This window comes from Haematobia irritans, chromosome 1 (genome assembly GCF_050003625.1).
Source record: "Haematobia irritans isolate KBUSLIRL chromosome 1, ASM5000362v1, whole genome shotgun sequence".
Taxonomy (NCBI): domain Eukaryota; kingdom Metazoa; phylum Arthropoda; class Insecta; order Diptera; family Muscidae; genus Haematobia; species Haematobia irritans.
Window position 1 is genome coordinate 58,600,334 of NC_134397.1, and position 26,682 is coordinate 58,627,015.

A 26,682-nucleotide genomic window follows, 5' to 3' on the forward strand; every position below is an offset into this window, starting at 1 on the left:
AAAATATAAGAGAGAAAATATAATGCAATTTTAAAAAATCTACTGAATTGATATTAAAATAAAACAAAGTGCATTTCGATTACTATTGCCCTTAATTTTAGAAAATCGTTAACATTTTCCTGTGTGCAAAGACAAAGCTTTAAAAAAATGGTTAATATTTGGAGTCTTTAGTCTAATATTTCAACAAATTTGAATTCAAAAATATAAGACATAAAATGTAATGCAATTTTAAAAAATCTAATAAATTTATTTTAAAATAAAACAAAGTGAATTAGTTATAGAAATTGCCCCTGGTTTCAGAAAATCGTTAACATTATCTTGTGTGTAAAGATTTGACCATTAAATGAATGGATCCTAAGAAAATTCATAGATGGAATCTCAAGCCTAATATTGCAACAATTTAAATTCAAAAATATAAGACATACATAATAAAGCCATTTTAAAAAATCAAGTGAGTTGTTATTAAATTAAAAGCAATAGAATTTCTTTTATTTATTTATTTATTGTTTATTTTAATCATACAGTAAATGTATGATAAAAAAGAAAAGGGAAAGTAGCATTGGCTGCTAAGGCCATCAGCTATCGAGAATTTCTTTTAATATTGCCTCTAGTTTCAGAAAATCGTAAATATTTTCTTGTGTGCAAAGACTAAGCATTAAATAAATGGTTATTGATTAAATGCCAGATATAATGAAATTTCAAGCATAAAGTTTCAACAATTTCAATTCAAAATTTTAAGTTTATGAATTATGTGATTTCAAAAGGTCTAATTAATTGTTATTAAATTAAAACAAATGGAATTTCTATTACTATTGCCCCTAGTTTCGGAAAATCGTTAATATTTTCTTGTGTGCAAAGACAAAACGTTAAAAAAATGGTTAATATTTGGTAGCCTAATGTTTCAACAAATATGAATTTAAAAATATAAGACAGAAATTATAATGAAATTTTAAAAAATCTAATGAATTGATTTTAAAATAAAACAAAGTGAATTTCTCTAACTATTGCTCCTAGTTTCAGAAAATTGTAAACTTTTTCTTGTGTGCAAAGATTTGACCATTAAATGAATGGGTCCTAAGAAAATTCATAGATGGAATCTCAAGCCTAATATTGCAAGAATTTAAATTCAAAAATATAATACATAAATAATAAAGCAATTTAAAAAAAAAATCTAGTGAATTGTTATTAAATTAAAGCAAATGGAATTTCTATTACTATTGCCCGTAGTTTCAGAAAATTGTAAATTTTTTCTTGTGTGCAGCGACTAACCATTAAATGAAGGCTTTATGGGTCCTTATGAAAATTCATAGAATCATTTACAAAATGAAAGTTCACAAGCCTTTTTAGAATATGGGAAGAAGCTATTGCAATTTTCTCCTTCCTTCGCAGATTTTAAACTGTTGTAGTATTCTTGCTTTGTGTATTGATAAATCTTCGAGGCATGGGTTTTGGTGGTACTTGAGGCTTTATCGGTACTTGTGGCTTTGGTTGTTCCAATTTTCGGTTATTACTTTTCTCCTTTTCTTGATATTCTACATAGCCAGATTCATCACTACATTCCGAATCGGAATCGGGTTTGACATCTCTCTGTCGTCTGGTTCGTCTGGGACGATTTGTATTTGCCGTATTACCTGCACCTGCACTAGGATTTTCTGTAATCGCATCATTGGTAATCGTATCCAGATCTTTCATAGAATTCGTAGGAGATGAATCCATTTTGAGGGTTATTGAACTAGAACTGCTGAATGTGGTGGCAGCATCACTATTATTGCGATTTTGTAAATTTTTATACAAATCCTCAGTGGTAAGGTGCGTCGATTCTAAAGATGAAATTTCCAAATCACCATCTGTATATGAGGGATGTGGAGGAAGACTAAGTTGATGTGCTACTCCATGATGGAATTGTAAAGATAAATCATCTTGATTTTGAGTAACAGTGCTAGCTGTTTCACAACCACTCGATATAGAACCTTCATCAGCACTATCATTGTTTATTTGATTACGTTTAGCAGTCGAAGGGGTTCCTACCTCCCCTCCGGCGGATTGATGATTGGCCATTGAGCAAGAGACCGAAGAGGTATCCGATGATATGGAAGATTGTTGTTGATGTTTATAACGCACCGCAGCAATATGATCTGTATCTCGAACACCGGTATTGGTTTCCAAACTACTGCTACCCTCATCACTGCTCAATGATAAATTGGCCATTTTACGCATAGAATGACGATGTAACATATTGAGTATAGCTGCTTGGCGGAAATATATATCATCTTCTTCTTCACCCAGAAAATCATCTTCTCCATCACTGCATACGCCAGATCGTCTAAGGGCCACACTGTCGAAATGATCCTCTTGGTCCTTTCCTTCGGGTCTTTGGGTATTTGAATCATTGGCTGGGATTTGATTGGTTTGGTGATTGGGATTGAAATCATTGATGGGATCAGCATTGGGATCAATATTGATGGTGGCCAAAAGGCTGAGAGGACCAGATTCTTCGGATTCATGATGCATTTCTCGTAGGTCACTTAAACTGCAACTGTTGGTGGAATTCAAATGCAATTGACTCTCAAAATAAGGCATTAACTCATTGGCCAATGAGGCATTGCTATCGTAGTTATTGTGTTTGAGGATTTTCTCAAAATCATCGGAATCATCTGAGCCATAATGGATTCGTGTTTCCTCATCCGGTGTTTGCTCAGTTACGGGGCTATTTTGATCTGTGGTAGTTTGAGTTTCTTTACACGATCCCAGGCTATTGCAGCACGAATGCTGTTGTTGACCTCCAGCTGTAAGATTAAAACTAACAGGTCTGGCTTGACCAGTCCGTCTTATCGAATGGCCACGACGACAACGTCTGCGACCCAAAGTCATGGCTGGATATAGAGAATCCTTTTGACAGCAGGGTTTCATTTCAGGTTCATTGGTCTCTTCAGCCTCTTCGCCCTCTTCGCCTATGGCTTCCTCAATGGCCATTAGTTTGGGAGCTGATTTGGAACGTTCCAAAGGAGGCCGATAATTATTGCTTCCCACACTTAGTAAGATTTTGCGTCTTGGTAAACTTGGATTATCATACACAGCATTGGCCAAACTAAGACGGGCATTCTGTTTGAGAATTTTTTCACGTTTAAATTCACGCAGAGCACGTTCGAGATTAGCCTGAAAAAAAGAAAACAAAAAATTACTCTACAAGGTCAAAGAAGATATGTCTATTCCCCGAAGGATTTACCTTTAAAGTATCACAGATTTCCTGAACTTGTTTCTCTTTGCTACACAAGACAGCATGACAACGTAGTTCATGTTTTAGTTTTCTTCCCTCATGACGATAAATCCAACAGAAGACTCTGGGATAGTTCTTTGGTGCACAGCAATGGGTAATGCGATTGGCCCAGTATTCAGTTAGTCCGTGTTGACGGGTGGTGGCCTTAAGGCCTGAAGCACATACTTTCAGGCGCATTATAACATCAGGTTTAGTATTTTGGGTATAATTGCGCCAAAGGGTGTTTAATTGTTTTTCCACACAACCTTCACCTGGAAAAAAATTTACAAAATTAAAACAAGGGCTATAAAATAATAATCCTGTCGTTTTTTCGACCCACATACCTTTGGCCCAACCTGTTAAGACGTTGCCCAAATAGGAGACCTTGAACTCTGGATCCGGTGTGCTGATTTCTATACTATGGGTTCTTTTCCACCATAGTTTGCCTAGACCCCGGGATATAGTACGCATAGCCTTGGAGCTTAAATCTCCTGTACGTCTCTCTTGGAAATGTTCCAAAGCCATTAAGTGTCTATCCAAAGTATCGCATTTTGATTTATCCTCATTTTTGGTCTTGCTAATGGGTACTGATGCTGATGCTGCTACTGCTGGTGGTGGTGGTGTTGTAATGCTGATGATAGATCCTCCTGACTCATCACCTTCTTCTTTGGCATAATGTTTGAAACGCTCCAAATAGGGACCATTGGAGCGTTGACGACCACCAAATGTATTGAATTTTCCTTCGGATAATTTCTTTTCATTTTTCTCAAATTTTTTGGCATTATACGTATTACCCAAGAGGCGAGACAATGAAGAGCTCTTCGCAAATTTCTTAGGTCTTGGTGGTGTTCCAATGGGCACTGGTGGTTGCTGGCAAGATAAACTCTTCTCTGTGGTTCCCTGTGCTTTCTCTTCTTTTTCTGTTACCAAATCGGTTGGCTTTACCGTTGATTTTTTCGAAAAACTAAACAAGGACATGCGATCCTTAGGCACTTTGGCATTTTGATTTTTTGGTATTTGAATTGCATCTGTTTTGAAATTTGCATAACCTTTAGTTTCATTCAGCAAGCAATTATTGTTGTTGGTAAAATTATTTGTTTGTGTTTGTACTTTAACGAAATCCACTTCATCATGGGATGTTGGTATAATGCCATTGGCTTTTTGGTCTACAGATGTGACATCCATTTTCTTGTGAAAAATAATATATTACTAGCAATATTTTTTCAGATGCACCTTAAATTTATTGTCTAGGAGGAGTTTATTCCTCCTTAACACCCTTCGTTTTCTTTTTAACTTCTTCTGATAGGGTTATTTACTTTATTACAAAATCTTGGCCCACCAACTGGTTCGATTTCGAATTTCCTTTATTTGCCCGGATTGTTAGCACAAGTGTATAATTGTTGATCCAATATAAATTGTTTCAGTTATTGCATTACTCCTCATAATAATGGCAAGGTTTTACCAAGCATGCAAAATGATTGCAAATTAATTTTGACATTCTGTAAATAGAGAAAATAAAAGAAAAAATAAATTGAGTAAATTAAATATTAAAGCTCGCCATGGTTATAAACATTAAAGTAAATATGTATACAGAAAAAGGGCATTGATTAATGCCGGTAGATTGTTAAGAAATTTTCTGAAGATTTCAAGGAAATAATTGAAAAATAACTAAAATTTTAAACCTTCAAAATTATGCAAATAAATAAAAAAAAATTGTACTTTTTGAGAAAATAATCAATTGTTATGAAACGTTTATTTTTCTTTTTAGAAATAATTTTAATTCTAAATTGCCAAACGAATTGATATGTTGAATTTATTGGTCATATTGTATTCAGCATTTATTTCTCTTTTAATAACAACATAAATTTATTGTGTGTGCAAATGTGTGCCTAGAAAAGATTTAAGTTTTCGAGGTAGGAAAAGTGTGACGTAGTGGGTCAGAGATTTTGACCATTTGGCGAAATAAAGAAAAGAATAAAAGATAAATTAATAAGCTTTAATTGTTGGAGAGCTCACGAAACGTTTTTTTTTTGTTTCTTTTTAGAACTATTTTAAATCTAAACTTCCAAAAAAATTGATGTATTGAAGGAAAAAGCCATATTGTATTCAGTATTTATTTCCCCTTAAATAAAATCCTTATTTTATTGTGAGTTTTTTTTTTTAGAAATAATTTTAAATCTAAACTGCCATATTGTATGCAGCATTTATTTCTCTTTTAATAACAACATAAATTAATTGTGTGTGCAAAAGATGTACCTAGAAAAGATTTAAATTTTCGAGGTAGGTAAAGTGTGACATAGTGGGTCAGAGATTTTGACCTTTTGTCGATATATTAAGAATTAAAAGAAAAGAATTTAAAATTTTATGCAGATAAATTAATAAGCTTTAATTTTTGGAGAGTTCATGAAACGTTTTTTTTGTTTCTTTTTAGAAATATTTTAAATCTAAACTACCAAAACAATTGATGTATTGAAGGAAAAAGTCATATTGTATTCAGTATTTACTTCCTCTTAAAAAAATATTTTATTGTGAGTTTTTTTTAGAAATAATTTTAAATCTAAACTGCCAAAATAATTGATATGTTGAATTAATTGGTCATATTGCATTTTGTATTTATTTCTCTTTTAATAAAAACATAAATTTAATGTGTGTGCAAAAGATGTGCCTAGAAACGATTTAAGTTTTCGAGATAGGAAAAGTGTGACATAGTGGGTCAGAGATTTTGACCTTTTGTCGAAATAAAGAAAAGAATAAAATATAAATTAATAAGCTTTAATTTTTGGAAAAGCTCATGAAACTTTTTTTTTGTTTCTTTTTTGAAATATTTTATATCTAAACTACCAAAATAAATGATGCGTTGAAGTAAAAGGTCATATTATATTCAGTATTTATTTCCCTTTAAATAAAATCCTTATTTTATTGTGTGTGCCAAAGGTTTTCGGCGGAGGAGAAGTTTGACATAGTGAGTTTTTAAATTTTAAAAATTATGCAGATAAATAAATAAGCTTTGTTTTTTGGGAAACAATCAATGCTTTTGAAACATTTTTCTTTTAATTTAAATATGTAAAGCATAGATATATTGCAATGTTTTAAATTTAAATTCCCAAACGAATTGATATGTTGAAATAATTGCTCACATGGTATTCAGTATTTATCTCCCCTTTAATAACAACATAAGTTTATTGTGTGTGCAAAAGATGTGCACTATAAAAGGTTTAGGTTTTTGAGGTAGGAAAAGTGTGACATAAAAGGGCAGGGATTTAGACCTTCGATATGTTGAAAAATAAATAGAACTTTAAATCTAAAAAATGTAGCAGATTAATAAATAAGCTTTAATATTTGGGAAATAATTAAAGCTCATGAAAGTTTTTTTAGTTTTTTCTTTTTATAAATAATTTTAAACCTAAACTTCCAAAAGAATTGATGTGTTGAAGTAAAAGGTCATATTGTTTTCAGTATTTATTTCTCCTTTAATGAAAACCACACTTTATTGTGTGTGCAAAAGGTTTTCGGGAGAGGAGAAGTGTGACATAGCGGATCAGAGATTTTGGTCTTTCGCCGATATATTAAGAATAAAGAGAACTTTAAATCTTTAAAATTATGCAGATAAATAAATAAGCTTTAAATTTTGGAAAATAATCAAAGCTCATTAAACGTTGTCTTTTTTTTTCTTTTTAGAAATATTTTAAATTTAAACTTCCAAAATAATTGATGTGTTGAAGTAACAGGTCATATTATATTCAGTATTTATTTTCTCTTTAATAAAAACAAAATTTTATTGTGTGTGCAAAAGATCTGTCTAGAAAAGGTTAAGTTTTCGAGGTTGGAAAAGTGTGAAATAGTGGGTCAGAGATTTCGTGGATATGTTGAAAAATAAATTAGAATTTTAAATCTTTAAAATTATGCATATATATAAATAAGCTTTAATTAATTTTTGGAAAATAATCAGAACTCATGAAACTTTCTTTTTTAAGAAATATTTTAAATTTAAACTTCCAAAAGAATTGATGTGTTAAAGTAACAGGTCATATTGTATTCAGTATTTATTTATCCTTTAATAAAAACCACACTTTATTGTGTGTGCAAAAGGTTTTCGGGGGGAGGACATTTTACTTTAACTTAGTCAGCCATATCCTTCGAGCTGAAAACAAATTCGAAAACATTTTAATTCTTTCACACAAATCGGACAACTTTCGTTTATATACAGAAATACGGCGAATATGCAGATGTATAACGGTCCATCTTAAGAGAGTCTGGGAGAGGGTGTTCCCTTTCCAAAAATTTTTAAAAGTATGTTGTGTATTCAAGTAGTTGGACAATCTTCTTCATTTCCTGTGAATTTTATTTCATTTTCTTCATTTCCTCAATATACAGGAAAATTAAGCGTTATATTTCAACAACAAACAAATAATCACTGTTTCCCGTCCAAAAATTCGGAAAAAGTAAAAGTACTTAAAAAATTTACAACATAAACATTTGTTAAAATCTTGGACGCGGAGAACATGTCATTCCCGAACATATACCGGAAAATGATGCACCCTCAACGTTATGTTACTTAACTTAGAAAAGTCTCGCAGAAGTCTGTGCAAAAATCATAAAATTATGTACCGAATTCCCATTTACGGACAACCCTCTACTTTCAATTTTCACAAAATCAGACAAAAGGGAACCCTGTCCCCACCTTCGCTCCAACCCGACCAGACATCGGAAAATCATGTACCCCATTATGTACCCCAAATTCCAAGTAAATCGACAAAATTTATTTCACTATTCCCAATCGAAAAATCATGTACCCCGTATTAATTTAATCACATCCTCCCACGTTCACTGTAAATTTCAAGTAGATCGGAGAGGGTTAAATTTTGCTCTATTTTTTTTAAGGGACGTCACTTTCCCCGATAAAATATAGACAGAAGTGGATAGCACCTTTAACCTTTTCTGAAAATTCCAAGAACATTTAGAAACTTTTCTTCAAGTGTGTGGCAAGAAGAAGGTTCCCTCCCCGTCGAAATACATAAACAAAACCATATTTCATAATCATCCCCCAAGGCCTTTGTAAATTTCAAGAAAACTTGAGGATTTTAGTTTTTTTTCAGTTTTAGAGGAGGTTCCCCCTCCCCGACCAAATATCGAAAATTAATGTAGCGTATCTTGTGTAGACGTTCCAGAAAATATCAAGCAAATTATAAGCCCAATTTTCAAAAAGCAGGACAAGGGGAGGCCATCTTCCAATCCAAATATCACAGAATCGATATCCAATATTAATTTCATGACCTCTCTCCACGTCCACTGTAAATTTCAAGTAAATTGGAAAGGTTATGACTTTTCCAATTTACATAAAGTTTTCCGTAAAATTTCAGTCGGAGAATTTTAGTTTTGTTTTCAATACACTCAAAAAAATGTAAACTCTCTATTTCACTAAAGCCAAATTAACTTTATTTTAGTTCATGGAATTATTTCCGTTACTCTAATAATTTTTTGTGTACATTAGTTAAATGAACTAAAAAAACGAGAAAAAAATTATACACAAATTAATCATAAAGATTTACTAAATTCGTATTTCTCTCCAAATAGTTAGTTATTTCTTTAAATTTGTAAGATTTTCTACAAATGCGTCCATCATGAACTTCGTATGTCATTAAAGATATTCTTGCTATTTTGAACTCCAATTTTTTCCTACGAACTACAAAATTTTCTTTAACAAGTGACAAAAAAAATTATTTACGTCGAATAAATTTTCTTGAATTTGTCGAAAAATATTTACTTATTTTTATGATATCGTCTAAAAATATGGAAAATTTTCTAAAATTAACAAAATGTTTTCTTCGCGGTGGGTTCACTGTTTTTTCAGTGTATACTTTAAAAAAAAGTCGGGCAAAGAGGAGGTCCTCCCCGACCAAATATCGAAAAATAAAGTAGCCGCTCTTTGTCTAGAAGCCCCCTTCAACCTTCCCTGAAAATTTCAAGCTAATCGGATAATTTTATTCCAATTTTCAAAAAGTCGACCAAGAGGAGGTCCCCCCTCCCCGTCCAAATATGAACACATCAGGTACCCAGTATTAATTTCATAACCTCACCGCATGTTCTCTGTAAATCTCAAGTAAATCAGAGAATGTTAGTTTATTCACAGTACTTAAAAAAAGTCCGACAAAAGGGAGACCCCCTCCGCGACCACATATCGAAAAATAAGGTATCGGATCTTTGTCTAGATGCCAACCCCAACCTTCACTGACAATTTCAAGCAAATCGGTCAACTTTGGTCCAAGTTTCAAAAAGACGGACATATTGAAACAATATTAAAAGTGTCATTGCTGAAATACGAAAATTGGACCTCCAGAATGATCTTTATGCAAAATAGTCTTGGTGGCCATATGACCGAAATTATATTTAAATGTTAAATGACAAGAAATTATCTACCAAATATTTTTTTGTCATATATATTAATCATCGAAAATCGCTTTATTATTATTATAATTATTATTATTTATTATTATTATTTTTTTTTTAAATATAAGTTCTACACACTTTTGCATGCGTTTGAACCAATTATCGAAGCACTTTGAACCATTTGTCAAAGCCACTCTGATTAATGCGCTTTACATACTATCAGTTATTCCGGACGGAATGTCGGTGTTTGTAAAGAATCTTACAGTGTGTCAGATCGATACGACTTGTCGGCGATGACTAAATAATCGGTAAATGTGTTATCGATCCCATAAACATGCATCTGTATCGATTATGCCTTCGGACTTAACTTATAATGTGCACAATATATGGGATATGTTCGACACGAGCACTGTCGTCCGGAATAACTGATAGTCTGTAAAGCGCATGAGGTATCTCCAAAATATGCATTCTGCTTCTTCAGGTGTCGAAAAACATTGAACTCTCATTTTATTTTTTACGCACGGAAATAAAAAGATGTTATTCAGTGCCAAGACAGAACTATATGTTTGGATGTTCAATGTACAAAAAAAATCATTAAATTTTTTTTTCTACCAGTGTATATCTAAGGTGCAACATTATATTGAAAATATGTATGTTTGAAACAGAATATGTTTGGGAGTATATGTTATAAAAGCGGTTTTTGGAGGTGTATGAATAGGTTCATCTATCTACAAAATATTATTAAAATTTCTATTGAAAATTCTTAAATGAGTTCATCTAAATAATGATATCGCTATTGTTGATTTACTTTTTTTATATATAGTATTATATATTTTGAGTATGTTTTATTATTGTGGTGTTATTATAAAATAACTATTTGGGAAGATAAAATAAATAAATAAGTAAGTACGTAAATAAATTATACGCGTATATTATTATAAAGTAAATTTCAAAAAGAATGAGGAACTACACTTGAACAAACACACATAATGGAATTTTCCTTTCATGCAAAATGTTGACATTTGTTCACTCTCCGTTTTTATTTTGCATGCATGTTATCATGGTAGAGATGGGAATTATATTTTAATTTAGAAAATTCGTGACATGTGTTTATATTCATAAGCATTTATATGAATTAAAAAAAAAATCATAGAAACAAGAGTGAAGTTTTTGGGAGATTAATTTTTTTTACTAAAGTGAGGTATAATGGATGCAAATATAAAGCTAAATAAGGTCGTTATTAATACGGATCCCAGGAACCCAAATATGGGGCGACATTTCAGTGTGAACATGAACCCTAAGACAAATAAAATTTTAAACCTTCAAAATTATGCATCACATTTTGGGAATATAATCAATACAATGCTTTTTTTCTTTTTAGAAATAATTTTAGATCTAAACTGCCAAATGAATTGATATGCTGAAATACTATATCATATTGTATTTTGTACTTATTTTTCCTTTAATAAAAACCTCAATTTATTGTGTGTGCAAAAGATGTGCCTAGAAAATGGGTAGTGTAGGATAGTGGGTAGGAGGTTTGACCTTTCGACTATATATTGAACAATAAATAGAATTTTGAAATCTTTACAGATAAATGAATAAGCTTTAATTTTTGGAAAATAATCAGAGCTTATGAAACGTTTTTTTCTGGTTAGAAATATTTTAAATCTAAACTTCCAAAAGAATTGATGTGTTGAAGTAAGAGGTCATATTGTATTCAGTATTTATTTCTCATTAAATAAAATCCTTATTTTATGGTGAGTGCAAAAATTTTAAAAATTATGCAGATAAATAAATAAGCTTTACTTTTTGGGAGATTAATTATTGCCTAAAGTGAGGTATTATGGATTCAACAATATAGCTAAATAAGGGCGTAGTGAATATGGACCTCAGGAACCCAAATATGGGGCGGTCGAATCTTGTGTACCCTCCACCATGGATTGCGTAGAAACTTCTACTAAAGACGGTCATCCATAATTAAATTACTTAGGTTGCGGCCGATGGCAAGGCATCTTAAAACTTCTTAACATCATCTTCTTAATTGTAAGTTAGTCCATGCGGGATATATAGGAGACAAAAGAAAGGTCGATTAAATACATATATATTAATTTCTTGACCGGTATATATAGGAAAGAAATAATTACGAACCGATATGAACTTTTGTGCTGTAATTATAGAGCCAAAATTGAAATATGGGGGTCGCTTTATATGGGGGCTATATACAATTATGAACACGAGCCTACCAAGAATGGCAGATTTTTTACAGTTTGGTAGATTCATGTTTTGGAAGATTTTGCAAAATATTCCACTCCAACTATGAAATGCTTCCTAAATTTTCAATAGGAATAACATTTTGACAAAATTTACTACAGAAATAAAATTCTGACAAAATTTTCTATACAAATAAAATTTTGACAAAATTTTCTAAAGAAATAAATTTTTGACAAAATTTTGTATAGAAATTATATTTTGACAAAATTTCCTAATGACATAAAATATTGACAAAATTTTCTATAGAAATATAAAATTTTGATAAAATTTTCTATGGCAATAAAATTTTGGTAGATTATTTTTGGCTCGAGTGGTAATTGTGAGTTTTCTGTTATTGGGGGTCGGTTTAATTGGGGCTATCGATACGTACCAATTTTGGCATGGTTGTTAACGGTCATACACTAGCGACATGTACCAAATTTCAACCGGATCGGATGAATTTTACTCCTTCAAGAGGCTCCGGAAGTCAAATTTGGGCATCGGTTTATATGGGGGCTATATATAATTATGGACCGATATGGACCAATTTTTGAATGGTTATTAGAGACCATATACTAACACCACAACCGGATCGGATGAATTTTACTTCGCCAAGAGGTTTCGGAGGTCAAATCTGGGGATCGGTTTATATGGGGGCTATATATAATTATTGACCGATGTGGGCCAATTTTTGCATGGTTATTAGAGACTATATAACAACATCATGTACCAAATTTCAGCCAGATGGGATGAAATATGCTTCTCTTAGAGGCTCCGCAAGCCAAATCTGGGGATCGGTTTATATGGGGGTTATATATAATTATAGACCCATGTGGACCAATTTATGCATGGTTGTTAGAGACTATATACCAACATCATATACCAAATTTCAGCCATATCGGATGAAATATGCTTCTCTTAGAGGCTCCGCAAGTCAAATCTGGGGATGGGTTTATATGGGGGCTATATATAATTATGGACCGATGTGGACCAATTTGTGCATGGTTGTTAGAGACTATATACCAACATCATGTACCAAATTTCAACCGGATCCGATGAATTTTACTCCTCCAAGAGGCTCCGGTGGTCAAATTTGGGGATCGGTTTATGTGGGGGCTTTATATAATTATTGACCGATGTGGACCAATTTTTGCATGGTTGTTAGAGACTATATACCAACATCATGTACCAAATTTCAGCTAGATCGGATGAAATATGCTTCTCTTAGAAGCTCCGCAAGACAAATTTGGGGATCGGTTTATATGGGGCTATATATGTTATATGTTAATTATAGACCGATGTGGACCAATTTTTGCATGGTTGTTAGAGACTATATACCAACATCATGTACCAAATTTCAACCGGATCGGTTGAATTTTACTCCTCCAAGAGGCTCCGCAAGCCAAATCTGGGGATCGGTTTATATGGGGACTATATATAATTATAGACCGATGAGGACCAATTTTTGCATGGTTGTTAGAGGCCATCTACTAACACCATGTACCAAATTTCAGCCGGATCGGATGAAATTTGCTTCTCTTAGAGGATTCGCAAGCCAAATTTGGAATCGGTTTATATGGGGGCTATATATAATTATGGACCGATGTGAACCAATTTTTGCACGGTTGTTAGAGACCATATACCAACACCATGTACCAAATTTCAGCCGGATCGGATGAAATTTGCTTCTCTTTTAGGCTCCGCAAGCCAAATCTGGGGATCGGTTTTGTATGGGGGCTATATATAATTATGGACCGATGTGGACCAAGTTTTTCATGGTTGTTAGAGACCATATACCAACACCATATACCAAATTTCAGCCGGATCGGATGAAATATGCTTCTGTTAGAGGCTCCACAAGCCAAATCTGAGGGTCCATTTATATGGGGGCTATACGTAAAAGTGGACCGATATGGCCCATTTTCAATACCATCCGACAACTACTTGTGCCAAGTTTCAAGTGGATAGCTTGTTTCGGAAGTTAGCGTGATTTCAACAGACGGACGGACGGACGGACATGCTTAGATCGACTCAGAATTTCACCACGACCCAGAATATATATACTTTATGGGGTCTTAGAGCAATATTTCGATGTGTTACAAACGGAATGACAAAGTTAATATACCCCCATCCTATGATGGAGGGTATAAAAAAAACAAATAAATATATGTATATCTGTTTACTGATCTGAGAGTACTTTTAAATCCTGTATCATACTAATCCAGTTCAATAGCTGTACTAAGGTGTATATGTCAATGGACACATATTTGGGGGTGTTAACAATAATCAAAATTTTAATAAAATAATTCAGTGTGCAACATAAAGAGATCGGACCCAACCTCATCTAAACGAGATTATGGATTAACCCTTTCACTACCGATGTCCACTTAGAAGGACATTCGAAAAAGACACAAAATTCTATTTTCCCACTTAGTTTCGATTTATTTCTCGATATTATTTTAAAGTAGAGGCTTTAATCGAAATAAGCTATAAATATTTTCCATATTAGTGAGCACTAAAACACATTTTTATAAACTTATTTAACAATGAACGAAAAATACGAAAATTTGAGAAAATTTTTCTACTGTAGGTTTCTAGTAAATGGACATTCATACAAAAACTATAGCTGATACTGTTTCGGGTTCTTTTTTGTATTTTTGCACTTATTTTCGTAAGGCCATTTGGTCACAATTCAAGAATCAAGTTTTCAGAACAAGCTCATATTGCTCTTGAAGTAATTGAGGTAGGTTCTCAAAATTACAATTTTTATTCTAACATACATGCTGTTAGTACAAGTAAAAACAGAAGAAAAATTAAAGTTTTTAACATTAGGTTTATTTCGGTAGTGAAAGGGTTAAAAATTTATTTCCCAGGCCTTCCAGAGAGAGAGAGCTATAAAACGAAAATCGCTTATTTGAAGTTAGGTATGAAAATCTAGAAAAGTCAAGATCGATTATTAACTAAAAAAAATAACCGTAAAATCGATTTAAGATTTTCAATTTCTTTCTTTTCATTGGTTTCAATTGAATTGAAATGTATCTAGATGTATATTTCTTAATTTTTATTAATAGAACTTTTTATACCCTAAACCACATAGTGGTCAGGGTATAATAACTTTGATCTGCCAAAAAATGTGCCTACCAGAAATATTGATATTAAACCTCATAAAATATATACCGATCGACTCAGAATCACCTCCTGAGTCGATCTATACATGGACAGACGGTGTCCGTCCGTCCGTCCTAAACCACATAGTGGTCAGGGTATAATAACTTTGATCTGCCAAAAAATGTGCCTACCAGAAATATTGATATTAAACCTCATAAAATATATACCGATCGACTCAGAATCACCTCCTGAGTCGATCTATACATGGACAGACGGTGTCCGTCCGTCCGTCTGTCCATGTATTTGTTGTTCGCAGGATACCGGTCGCAATTATTAACCGATTTTTATGAATTTGGTACAGGGTGTATTTTGGGTATAAGGACGAACGCTAGAGAAGAAACATGATTGTCACAATCATATTCGAAGAGCAAAATAATATGATAGGAACTATTTTTGCGGCGACCATGTAACATTTTAACCTGCAACCATGTTGGCTCAGTGAACATGGTTCTAAGAAAAATATAATTGCCCTCATCTAAAATGTTATTATATTGATAAAAAGAATTTTGTTTGAATGAAAAGACAATGGTCACGATTTAAAATGTATGGTATTCATTAAAAATGTTTTTCTTCTAGTTAAAAGAACATGGTCACAACCTAAAATGTTTTGATCTTTATGAAAAACTTTTATCATCGTCGAAAAAAGGACGCCACTTGAGAAAAGAAAACACAAAATTAACTTTATTTGTTTGTTTTTATTTATTTATAAACTAATTCATTGTTTATTTGTATTTATAATGCCGTTCAAGCAAACATCATATTATTTTACACACTCTATTTTATTTCAATTTTAACAATAAGTAATTATTCCATATTTACATCGTGCCCATCATCTAACTGCAAATAAAAATAAATGATCCATATAGCAAAATGCTGAACAAAAAACAGGTACATTTTTTTCAATTACACTTTCCTTTTTTGTGTTCACATAAAACCACGTGCCACTTCTGAATAAATAAATTAACACAAAACACAGTAAATCCGTATTCTCCGTCCATTCCGAGAAACAATCAACACACGACTGACGCGCAAAATGAAAATCGTGTGTACCTGCTCAATGTTTTTATAAAATTCTTTTCGCTGCAAAAAAGTTAAAAAATTAAATGGTCACGAAAAAAATGTAAATGGTCTTTATGGCCATGTAATGGTTCTAGACATGTCTATACTTAACCTGTAAAAATACTTTTTTCCCTGTAAAAAAGTAAAAAAATTGAATGGTCAGGTACATGATTTTCCCGACCATTTAATGGTATCAAATGTTATCATTTAAATGATAGAACATGTTTGCGGTATTTGAGAACCATTGAAATGCTTATAGCCACCATACATTTTTCTCCGCTCGAAAACTATTTTTACACAGACAAAATACATGGTTTTCGCGGCAATTACATGCTCTAGATAAGCATTAAATGGATGCGGCAATCATGTCCAAACATGGTTTTTCTGTGCGTGTATTTGGAAGAAATCGGATCAAATTTAGATATAGCTCCCATATATATGTATCGCCCGATTTCGACAAAAGGGGCTACGTTGAGCTTTTTTACTAACCGATTATCGTCAAATTTGGCACAAAGTAATCTTTTTCATCATTATTCAAGTGTGCAAAATTTCATCGAAATCGGTTCAGATTTAGATATAGCTCCCATATATATGTATAGCCCGATTTTCCCAATTTTGGCCACAAAACCCTTATTTATTACCTCATCTTACTCAAATTTAGCAAAAGATAACCCTCAGTGGTATCAACCAAACCTGTCAAATATCATCCAAATCGGTTCTGATTTAGATATAGCTCCTATATATATGTATTGCCCGATTTTCCCAAATTTGGCCACAAAACCCTTATTTATGACTCGATTATGAACCAGCCCAGAATCCCCCATCGATTTTTTTCAACTTCCCATGCAGTCCTTTTGGACAAGTCCCCAAACATTTCTTCTAAAGCGCATCGTGGGATCCCCCAATAATTTTTTCCCACTTCTGATGCAGTCCTTTTGGACAAGTGCACAAACATGTCTTCTAAAGCGCATCTTGGGATCCCCCAATGATTTTTTTCTACTGCAGTACTTGTGGACAAGTATTAGAAAGAACGCAATCAGGCTATTTTAAGTGCAAATTTTGTACAATTAAATTTTACAAAAAAAAAAAAAAAAAAATAGAAAACTAATAAAAAACTAAAAAAATAGAAATTAATAAAAAAAAGTAAAAAAATAATTAAAAAAAAATAAATTGCATCCCCGCTGGGATTTGAACCTGTGCCGTTTGATTTTTTCGCTTCCATGGAAGTTCTTTTGAGAAGGTTTTGCAAATTACGAGAATATTTAATTTTTTTGTTGATTTTTAATGGAAAAAATATATTTAGACGAAAATATATGCCGAAAATAAAAAATAAAAACGATGCATGACATAAAAAAATATTTTTTTAGAAAAATATTTGATAAAAAATTGCCGCTGGTGAGATTTAAACCTAATACTAATAAAGAACACTAATAAAGAACATCTCGAGAAGCAATGAGAATGTTATTCCTTGGTGTCGTATTACGATCATATCACAAACATTTGAGTTGACCTTTCGACGCTTTATGTTCAATGGCGTTTGTGGCTGAGTGTGTTAAGGCGTTCTGTTTTGGTGCCAGCAAACCCAGGTTTTTCAAACTGTAAAAATTAGATAATAGGAAAATAATTGTGTAATAAAACATATGGATAAAAAAAAGTGAAATTGGTTGAAAAAAATTTTTTTTCGCTTTTTAAATTTCTTTATTCAAATTAACTTCCAGGGCACAGCTTCTAAAGCAATGCAAAGGATCCAAAAAGGGAGTACTTCCGTCCTATGACAAGCCCATGTAAAATTCATTGGAGATGATCCAAGTTTGCACTACTTCCGGATCACAGATTGGGGATCCAAACTACTTTTTTGGAAGCTCTTTTTTTGCTGGGTCCCTAAGGTCTTTATATAAAAAATATAATAATCATTTTATCAGTGAATCTCTCTATATGCCCTCAAACAATTGCAAATCGGATATAAACTTGCGACTTCTCGATAATATACAGACTTTTTATCACACGTAAATTACAGTATTAAAGACAAATCTTTAAACAAAAGAAATTTTAATTAAAAGAAAGTTTATAATCTTTGCCGTGAAAATGTGTTTCATTAAATTTAGTCCGTTAAAGTCGTATGTCTCTGAATTTGAATTTAATTGGTCCACGAAATTTTTAATTGAAACAAAAATCAATCACAGAAATTAATAGCATCAATTAAATTTTTAATTGGACCATTTAATTTTTTAATTGACGTTGGTGACTGATACTGATCATTTCTTTGATTGAGGACATTTCATTTAAAAAATAATTGGATCATTTAATTTTGTGATTGAAGACAAAAAATATATATATTTTTTTAAATAATTATTAATTTAAAAAACAAAATAGTTCCAAAGAAACCATATCTTTGGCTCGGAATCAATGCCAAGGGAAGGTTAAACTATTTCGATCCAAGTTACCTTTTTTCGAGTAAAATTAGGGAATTAGTCTTTATGAGGGCTACATCCGGAATCGGCTAGACATTGTTTAGCTTGAATATACAACTTTAACAACAAAAGAAAATTTCGTTTCTCAGAAAATAAATTATTTTTTTACGTGTAGTTGTCACAGTCTGCGAATGCATAGACTTCCTTTATTATCACTATCGGTTAATTTTTACGTTTTATTTTTTTTTTTTTTGCACTTTCATAATTTATTAAATAATTTTTCTTCAACACATTACAGTTCAACTGTCGACTACTTTTATTTCATGTCTTATGTTTAGCGTATAGATAATATATTTCAAGACTTATCTATATGACACATTATATAAGTTAGACTATATCTAAACTAATTGCGATTAAAGAAAATGTCTGCCAAAACCCTAGCAAAAATGCCTGATAACAACAGGGGTCATAAGCAAACTACTACTAATAAGTGAATTTTTCATAAATGGGCTTATATCCAAAAAAAAAAAAAAACGCAAAAACAAATTGGCAATGGTTGTAGAAATGTAGATGGTTTGACAGAATGGTCTTCTACACATCCCATTTTATTTTTTTTTTTCTAAAAGACCAAAATCTCTTCCCTATATTAACTTTTATATTGGGCCGGAAGAATACATTAATACATTGAAAAAAAAAATTATAATAATAATAATAAAACGTTTTCGATAATTGGCCTAAGGATCCGAAGATAGATCAAACGTTTTACGTTTTATGAAAATTATGGAGATTGTTGAAATTTTTGAATATCTAGACTTAACAGCTGTCAACAAAAGTTCAATTAAAAGGAGAAAAATACTAGATGCAATTCTTGAATTTTATAAACGACAATTATTGCAATATTTCAGAAGGCTTATCACTTTAAAATGTGTAAGCTTATATATGTTATTAGTGTAGTCCATATTAACCACGTAAACCTAAATGGCTTGTTTGTAGTCATTGGGCATTAAATTTTTCAGAAAATTAAAACACTTGACCATAAAAAATTCACATTGGATTTGCAAAAAAAAAAAACAATAATTATTATTAAAGGCAATAATAATTATTAACGGTATTATAAAGGCAATATTTCTTGTCATTAAAATACGAATGCGATTATAACATAGACATAACACTTTGTTACTTGGCTAAAAATTAATGAAGATGAATTACAAAATTAGCCTTGTTTTCGACAAAATTTAATCAATTTGTACCATTTTATAAATTCCTACTCTATTTTTAACCGATTTAAAACAAAAAGTTAAAATTCTGCATTAAAAATATGAAAAAAAGCGTGTTATAAGTTCCTGGGCACGGTTACCACCCTTGGTTGAATTCTATTAAAACTGATAGATTTTTTACTGTTTAGTAGATTGGTAGAATTATTGACATTTTGGTAGACTTTGCAAAAGAATCCTTTCCAACTAAGAGGTACTTAAATCTTCTATAGAAATAATATTTTTTATAGCAATAAAATTTTGATAAAATCTTCTATAGAAATAAAATTTTGATTGTTTTTATGCCGAAAAATACAGACAAAATTTTCTATAGAAATACAACTTTTGAGAAAATATTCTATATAAATAAATATTTGAGAAAATTTTCTAAAGAAATAAAATTTTGAGACAATTTTCTACAGAAATACAATGTTGAGAAAATGTTCTATAGAAATAAAATTTTGAGAAGATTTTCTATAGAAATAAAAATGTTGATAGAATTTTCTATAGAAATACAATTTTTAAAACATTTCATATAGAAATAAAATTTTGAGAAAATTTTTATATAGAAAAAATTGACAAAAATTTCTACAGAAATAAAATTTTTAAGAAAATATTCTATATAAATAAATATTTGAGAAAATTTTCTAAAGAAATAAAATTTTGAGACAATTTTCTACAGAAATACAATTTTGAGAAAATTTTCTATAGAAATAAATATGTCGATAAAATTTTCTATAGAAATAATATTTTGAGAAAATTTTCTATAGAAATAAATATGTTGATAAAATTTTCTATAGAAATACAAATTTGAGAAAATTTTCTGTAGAAATAAAATTTTGATAAAATTTTGAAAAAATTTTCTATAGAAATAAAATTTTGAGAAAATTTTCTATAGAAATAAAATTTTGAGAAAATTTTCTGTGGAAATAAAATTTTGAGAAAATTTTCTATAGAAATAAAATTTTGTGAAAATTTTCTATAGAAATAAAATTTTGATAAAATTTACTATAGAAATAAAATTTTGGAAAATTTTCTATAGAAATAAAATTTTGAGAAAATTTTCTGTAGAAATAAAATTTTGAAAAAATTTTCTATAGAAATAAAATTTTGAAAAAAATTTCTATAGAAATAAAATTTTGAGAACATTTTCTATAGAAATAAAAATGTTGATAGAATTTTCTATAGAAATAAAATTTTTAAAACATTTTATATAGAAATAAAATTTTGAGAAAATTTTTATATAGAAAAAATTGACAAAATTTTCTATAGAAATAAAAATTTTGAGAAAATATTCTTTATAAATAAATATTTGAGAAAATTTTCTAAAGAAATAAAATTTTGAGACAATTTTCTATAGAAATAAAATTTTGAGAAAATTTTCTATAGAAATAAAATTTTGAGAAAAATTTTATAAAGAAAAAAATTTCGACAAAATTTTCTATAGAATAAAAAATTTTGAGAAAATTTTCTATAGAAATAAAATTTTGAGAGAATTATCTATAAAAAAAATCGACAAAATATTCTATAGAAATACAAAGTTTGAGAAAATTTTTGTATAGAAACAAAATGTTGACAAAATTTTCTACAAAAATAAAAATTTTGAGAAAATTTTCTATATAAGTAAAATTTTGAGAAAATTTTCTATAGAAATAAAATTTTGAGAAAATTTTGATAACTTTTTCTATAATAAAATAAAAAAAATATAGAAATAAAATTTTGAGAAAATTTTCTATAGAAATAAAAATGTTGATAGAATTTTCTATAGAAAAATTTTTAAAACATTTTATATAGAAATAAAATTTTGAGAAAATTGTTATATAGAAAAAATTGACAAAATTTTCTATAGAAATATAAATTTTGAGAAAATATTTTATATAAATAAATATTTGAGAAAATTTTCTAAAGAAATAAAATTTTGAGAAAATTTTGATAACTTTTTCTATAATACAATAAAAAAAATTCTATAGAAATAAAATTTTGAGAAAATTTTCTATAGAAATAAAATTTTGAGAAAATTTTGATAACTTTTTCTATAATAAAATAAAAAAATCTATAGATATAAAATTTTGAGAAAATTTTATATAGAAATAAAATTTTGAGAAAACTTTCTATAGAAATAAAAATGTTGATAGAATTTTCTATAGAAATAAAATTTTGAGACAATTTTCTATAGAAATAAATATGTTGATAAAATTTTCTATAGAAATAAAATGTTGATAACATTTTCTATAGAAATAAAATTTTGAGAAAATTTTCTATAGAAATAAATATGTTGATAAAATTTTCTATAGAAATAAAATTTTGAGAAAAATTGTATATAGAAAAAAAAATCGACAAAATTTTCTATAGAAATAAAAATTTTGAGAAAATTTTCTATAGAAATAAAATTTTGAGAAAATTTTCTATAGAAAAAAAATCGACAAAATTTTCTATAGAATTAAAAATTTTGAGAAAATATTCTTTATAAATAAATATTTGAGAAAATTTTCTAAAGAAATAAAATTTTGAGACAATTTTCTATAGAAATAAAATTTTGAAAAAATTTTGATAACTTTTTCTGTAATAAAATAAAAAAAAATCTATATATATAAAATTTTGAGAAAATTTTATATAGAAATAAAATTTTGAGAAAATTTTCTATAGAAATAAAAATGTTGATAGAATTTTCTATAGAAATAAAATTTTGAGACAATTTTCTATAGAAATAAATATGTTGATAAAATTTTCTATAGAAATAAAATGTTGATAACATATTCTATAGAAATAAAATTTTCAGAAATTTTTCTATAGAAATAAATATGTTGATAAAATTTTCTATAGAAATAAAATTTTGAGAAAATTTTCTATAGAAATAAAATTTTGAGAAAAATTATATATAGAAAAAAAATTTCGACAAAATTTTCTATAGAAATAAAAATTTTGAGAAAATTTTCTATAGAAATAAAATTTTTGAGAAAATTTTCTATAGAAAAAAATCGACAAGATTTTCTATAGAATTAAAAACTTTGAGAAAATTTTCTATAGAAATAAAAATATTGAGAAAATTTTCTCTAGATAAAAATTTTGAGAAAATTTCCTATAGAAATAAAAATGTTGATAAAATTTTCTATAGAAACAACATTTTGACAAAATTTTCTATAGAAATAAAATTTTTAAAACATTTTATATAGAAATAAAATTTTGAGAGAATTTTCTATAGCAAAAAAATTTTGAGAATATTTCCTATAGAAATAAAAATTATGAGAAAATTTTTATATAAAAAAAAAAAACAAATTGACAAAATTTTCTATAGAAATAAAAATTTTGAGAAAATTTTCTATATAAATAAATATTTGAGAAAATTTTCTATAGAAATAAAAATTTTGAGAACATTTTTTATAGAAATAAAATGTTGATAATATTTTCTATAGAAATAAAATTTTAGGAAATTTTTCTACAGAAATAAGATTTTGACCAAATTTTTTATAGAAATAAAATGTTGAGCAAATTTTCTATAACATAGAAATAAAATTTTTAGCAAATTTTCTATAGAAAGAAAATTGTGAGAAAATGTTCTATAAATTTTAATTTTCGTGTTATTTCATATTAGGAAAAAATCGCTCATAGGAGGGGTCATTCAATTATTCCAAGAATTTTTTTTTTCATACTAACCGCAAAAATAAGATTGTTTTTAAATTTGGTAGATTTGTGATAAAGTTTTCTGCAAAATTCGGTAGATTATTTTTGGCACGAGTGGCAACAGTGTTGCTGGATCTACAACTAGAACCAGCAGATTCATGATGAAGAAACCGTGACAAACTCTTGTGGTACAAAACTAGTTGTCATTGCAGGATTTACCTCCAGACCATTGTCCTTCGAAAATTATGCTATACTTCTAATTATATCTGAGAATTTATTTCTAACTCTAAGGAGACCAACATACTATATTAATACTATAACAATCCAAAAAAACTCCTGCGTGATGAATACCACTATTTTTTGCTTGCCCAAGAGTGGCAAAAATATGTCTCTTCGTTTGGAGTTCAACTATCAGCTCGAGTATCGCTTAATTACCACATAAATATGGCAACGTATTTAATATTGAACTCGAATTCACAATATCGATTGATTCTTCAATGTCTTGAAAAGCAATCAGTGACATATGATGAGACTTCAACGATGATGACTAGTTCACGCAATACAGTCTCCGTAGATCTGTGATTCGAGTAAGCATGTTGCCATTTTGAGAATATTCTTCAACCAATACTGATTCTAAGATGGATATCTATCAACATCTCCAGAAATCTCGAAGATGAGAAGATTTACTCGCTTTAGGGATGATTTTTGCCTACATTGATGCTCATTTTCTGGACACGTGGCAAACCACGATCGCCTAATTTTTGTACACATTTGGGAGGTGTCCATATCCTCAAAAAAAATCGCCTCTGTAACATATACTCCCAAACATATTGTGCTTTAAGCATATATATATATTTTCAGGTTTTGTTGAAACAAAAAATTTTATGTTTCACCCTAAGTATATCATTTTTTAAACACCCAAATATTAAATTCCAGTTTCTAAACATTTGCTTTAAAAACAAAATTATTTTGCATAAAGAAAGAAATTTAAGAAATTTAAGAAAATCAATATCCCAAGCATAATATGTTCTAACATATTAACATATATTTCCCAAACATGTTATACTAGTTTATGAACATTATATGCTTATATTTAAAAATAATGCGGTAAAGATTTGAGTTCAAAACAATTAATTTTTACACCGAAACATATGAAAAAACGTTTTTTTTTCGTCCGTGTATTTATAAGTGGTTAATTTTGAAACGTTTTGGCTTTGCAGAGTGCCCAAGTTAGCAAAAATATTATTTGTAAATAAATTATGATTACCTTTCCCATCCAGGCCAAAATGTATCAACAATCAATTCCATTGGTTTAAACCATGCATCTTGTTTATATAATTTTATCGATGGAAATATGGAAACTTTTTGTTATTTGCTTTTTTTCAATATTTTTAGTTGTGATAATAACTTAAATAAATTTCTTTGACATTTCTTATATTGGCAAAAAAATGTCACTTTAAAAAATTCACATATATCTTAATAATTTTTTTATACAAATTAAAATTTTCCCATCACTTTGACTTGATCGCACACACACACCTACACAATCACAGACATATACTTTAGTGCTAATTGATTATTAGTTGGAAAAATTCTGTTATTAATTTTTTTTTATTATTTACTTTTAGGGTTTTTTTCTATAGTTGACACCCTCATTGTGGTTTTATACAACACTAAGCCGACCGAAGACTAACGTTTTAAAGATTACCGCTTAGGTTTGCCAAATTAAACTAAACCAGTATATCCCGGCCTTTTAGGCAGTTCAAATTGCTTTCAATTAACACTTTGTTACTTTTGTTTTTTTGGGTTTGGTTGTGCAGCAAATTGGTGTGAACAATTTGTTGTTGTTTTATTTTTTATTTTTGCGGAAATATTCATTCCCACATTAAAAATTTCTTGTTCTTTGATTTCACACTCTCGTATTATCGTTTTAAAGGTAACTTCCACGAATTTTGTCGTTGAAATATATTCCGCCGATTAACGTAAGGCAGCTATAACGACCACAATCACGATTACGACTATACTACACGACTAAGGAGCGACAATAAAGAAATGTTCTAGCCGTGTGATACGAGAGAGAGAACGCGCTCTGTACACCTGAATGAATGAATGGCTGTTAACTGTCTGGCGGCTTCAATTTCTTCAAATGAATATTCAAGCCCCCATTAAGGTAGAATAAAATGCTTATCGAAAGTCAAGACAACAACAACAACAGCAACACCGACATGAGAAAAGGTATTTATTTGTATTATCTCGTAAGAAAATAGTACGCTCCTTGCAGTGAGAACAACAACGAGTAGACGAGTGAGAATATTGTGTAGTATTATGTCTGTCCACTTGTTTGAATATTTGAGTACTACGTACATGCTTGGCTACGAGAAATTCACATACACACATATATGTATTTACTCCCCTCACTTTATTTGTTTGTAAGACAGATCAAGCATTTGTCATCAGAGTAATAGACCTCTGCTATACTCTCACACACTCTGATAATCGAAACTACTACGGAGTACAGTAGCAGGCAATAGTGGCATTACGTTGACACTTAAAACGAATTCTAATTTAATGGGGAAACACACAGTGGTTTTTTTTGTCGAACAAAAGACGAATTGAAGGGGGAACTTCAGCGAATGGTATCTCTGTAGGTGTCAGGCGAATTTAGTTAAATAATTGCAGATATCCTTAATGTTATATTGGATCTATTAGGAAAAAAATTGAGGTTAGAATCGACAAAAATGTCTTCAGCTCCATACGCAGTTCATAATGTTTTTATAAAATTTACAAATTTTGGGAAATTCTTAATTATTATGTGAGAATTTCAATTTTAGTAAAATTTTTTGATTTATTGGTGTAATTTAATTTAAATTACACAAAAACTAATAATTTCCATGAACTAAATAAAGTAGAATTGGATTTAGTGCCCCCTTTTTTAGGATACGTTAGGGTTAGGTTAGGTGGCAGCCCGATGTATCAGGCTGAGCGCTACCCGATTCCATGTTAAGCTCAATGACAAGGACACGTTAATATCTGATCACAAACTGTTTTGGAATGCAAAAATATAATTAGCGGTCATTCACAATAGGGCAGTATACACAAATTATTGGCCGGAAAATGTAAACGAATATGATCTGGCGATAAATAAAATAATCGGAAAGAAGATGAACATACAATGGTGTAACCCACACCCAGAGAAGGGTGATGATCACCTCAAACATGCGTCAAAAGCAAAATGTTATTTTTTGTTGGTGACCATGTACCATGTTTGACGAAA

At 29.8% G+C, this 26,682-nt stretch overlaps 1 protein-coding gene across 2 annotated transcripts in view; it reads right to left on the minus strand.

Moving 5' to 3' along the window:
• Nucleotides 1-289: 289 nt before the first annotated feature.
• Nucleotides 290-26,682, minus strand: part of LOC142221015 (uncharacterized) — a 294,520-nt gene continuing 268,127 nt past the window's right edge. The window contains exons 1-4 of one of the 2 annotated variants that reach the window (XM_075290498.1): nucleotides 24,676-25,539; nucleotides 3,601-4,755; nucleotides 3,227-3,528; nucleotides 290-3,156 (exon numbers count right to left, since the gene is read on the minus strand). In XM_075290498.1, the coding sequence (XP_075146613.1) occupies nucleotides 1,393-3,156; nucleotides 3,227-3,528; nucleotides 3,601-4,441 (2,907 nt within the window). In that variant the 5' untranslated portion in view covers nucleotides 4,442-4,755; nucleotides 24,676-25,539 and the 3' untranslated portion in view covers nucleotides 290-1,392. Of the gene's footprint in view, nucleotides 3,157-3,226; nucleotides 3,529-3,600; nucleotides 4,756-24,675; nucleotides 25,540-26,682 lie in introns of those variants that run through there. The other variant, XM_075290497.1, reaches the window with a different exon arrangement.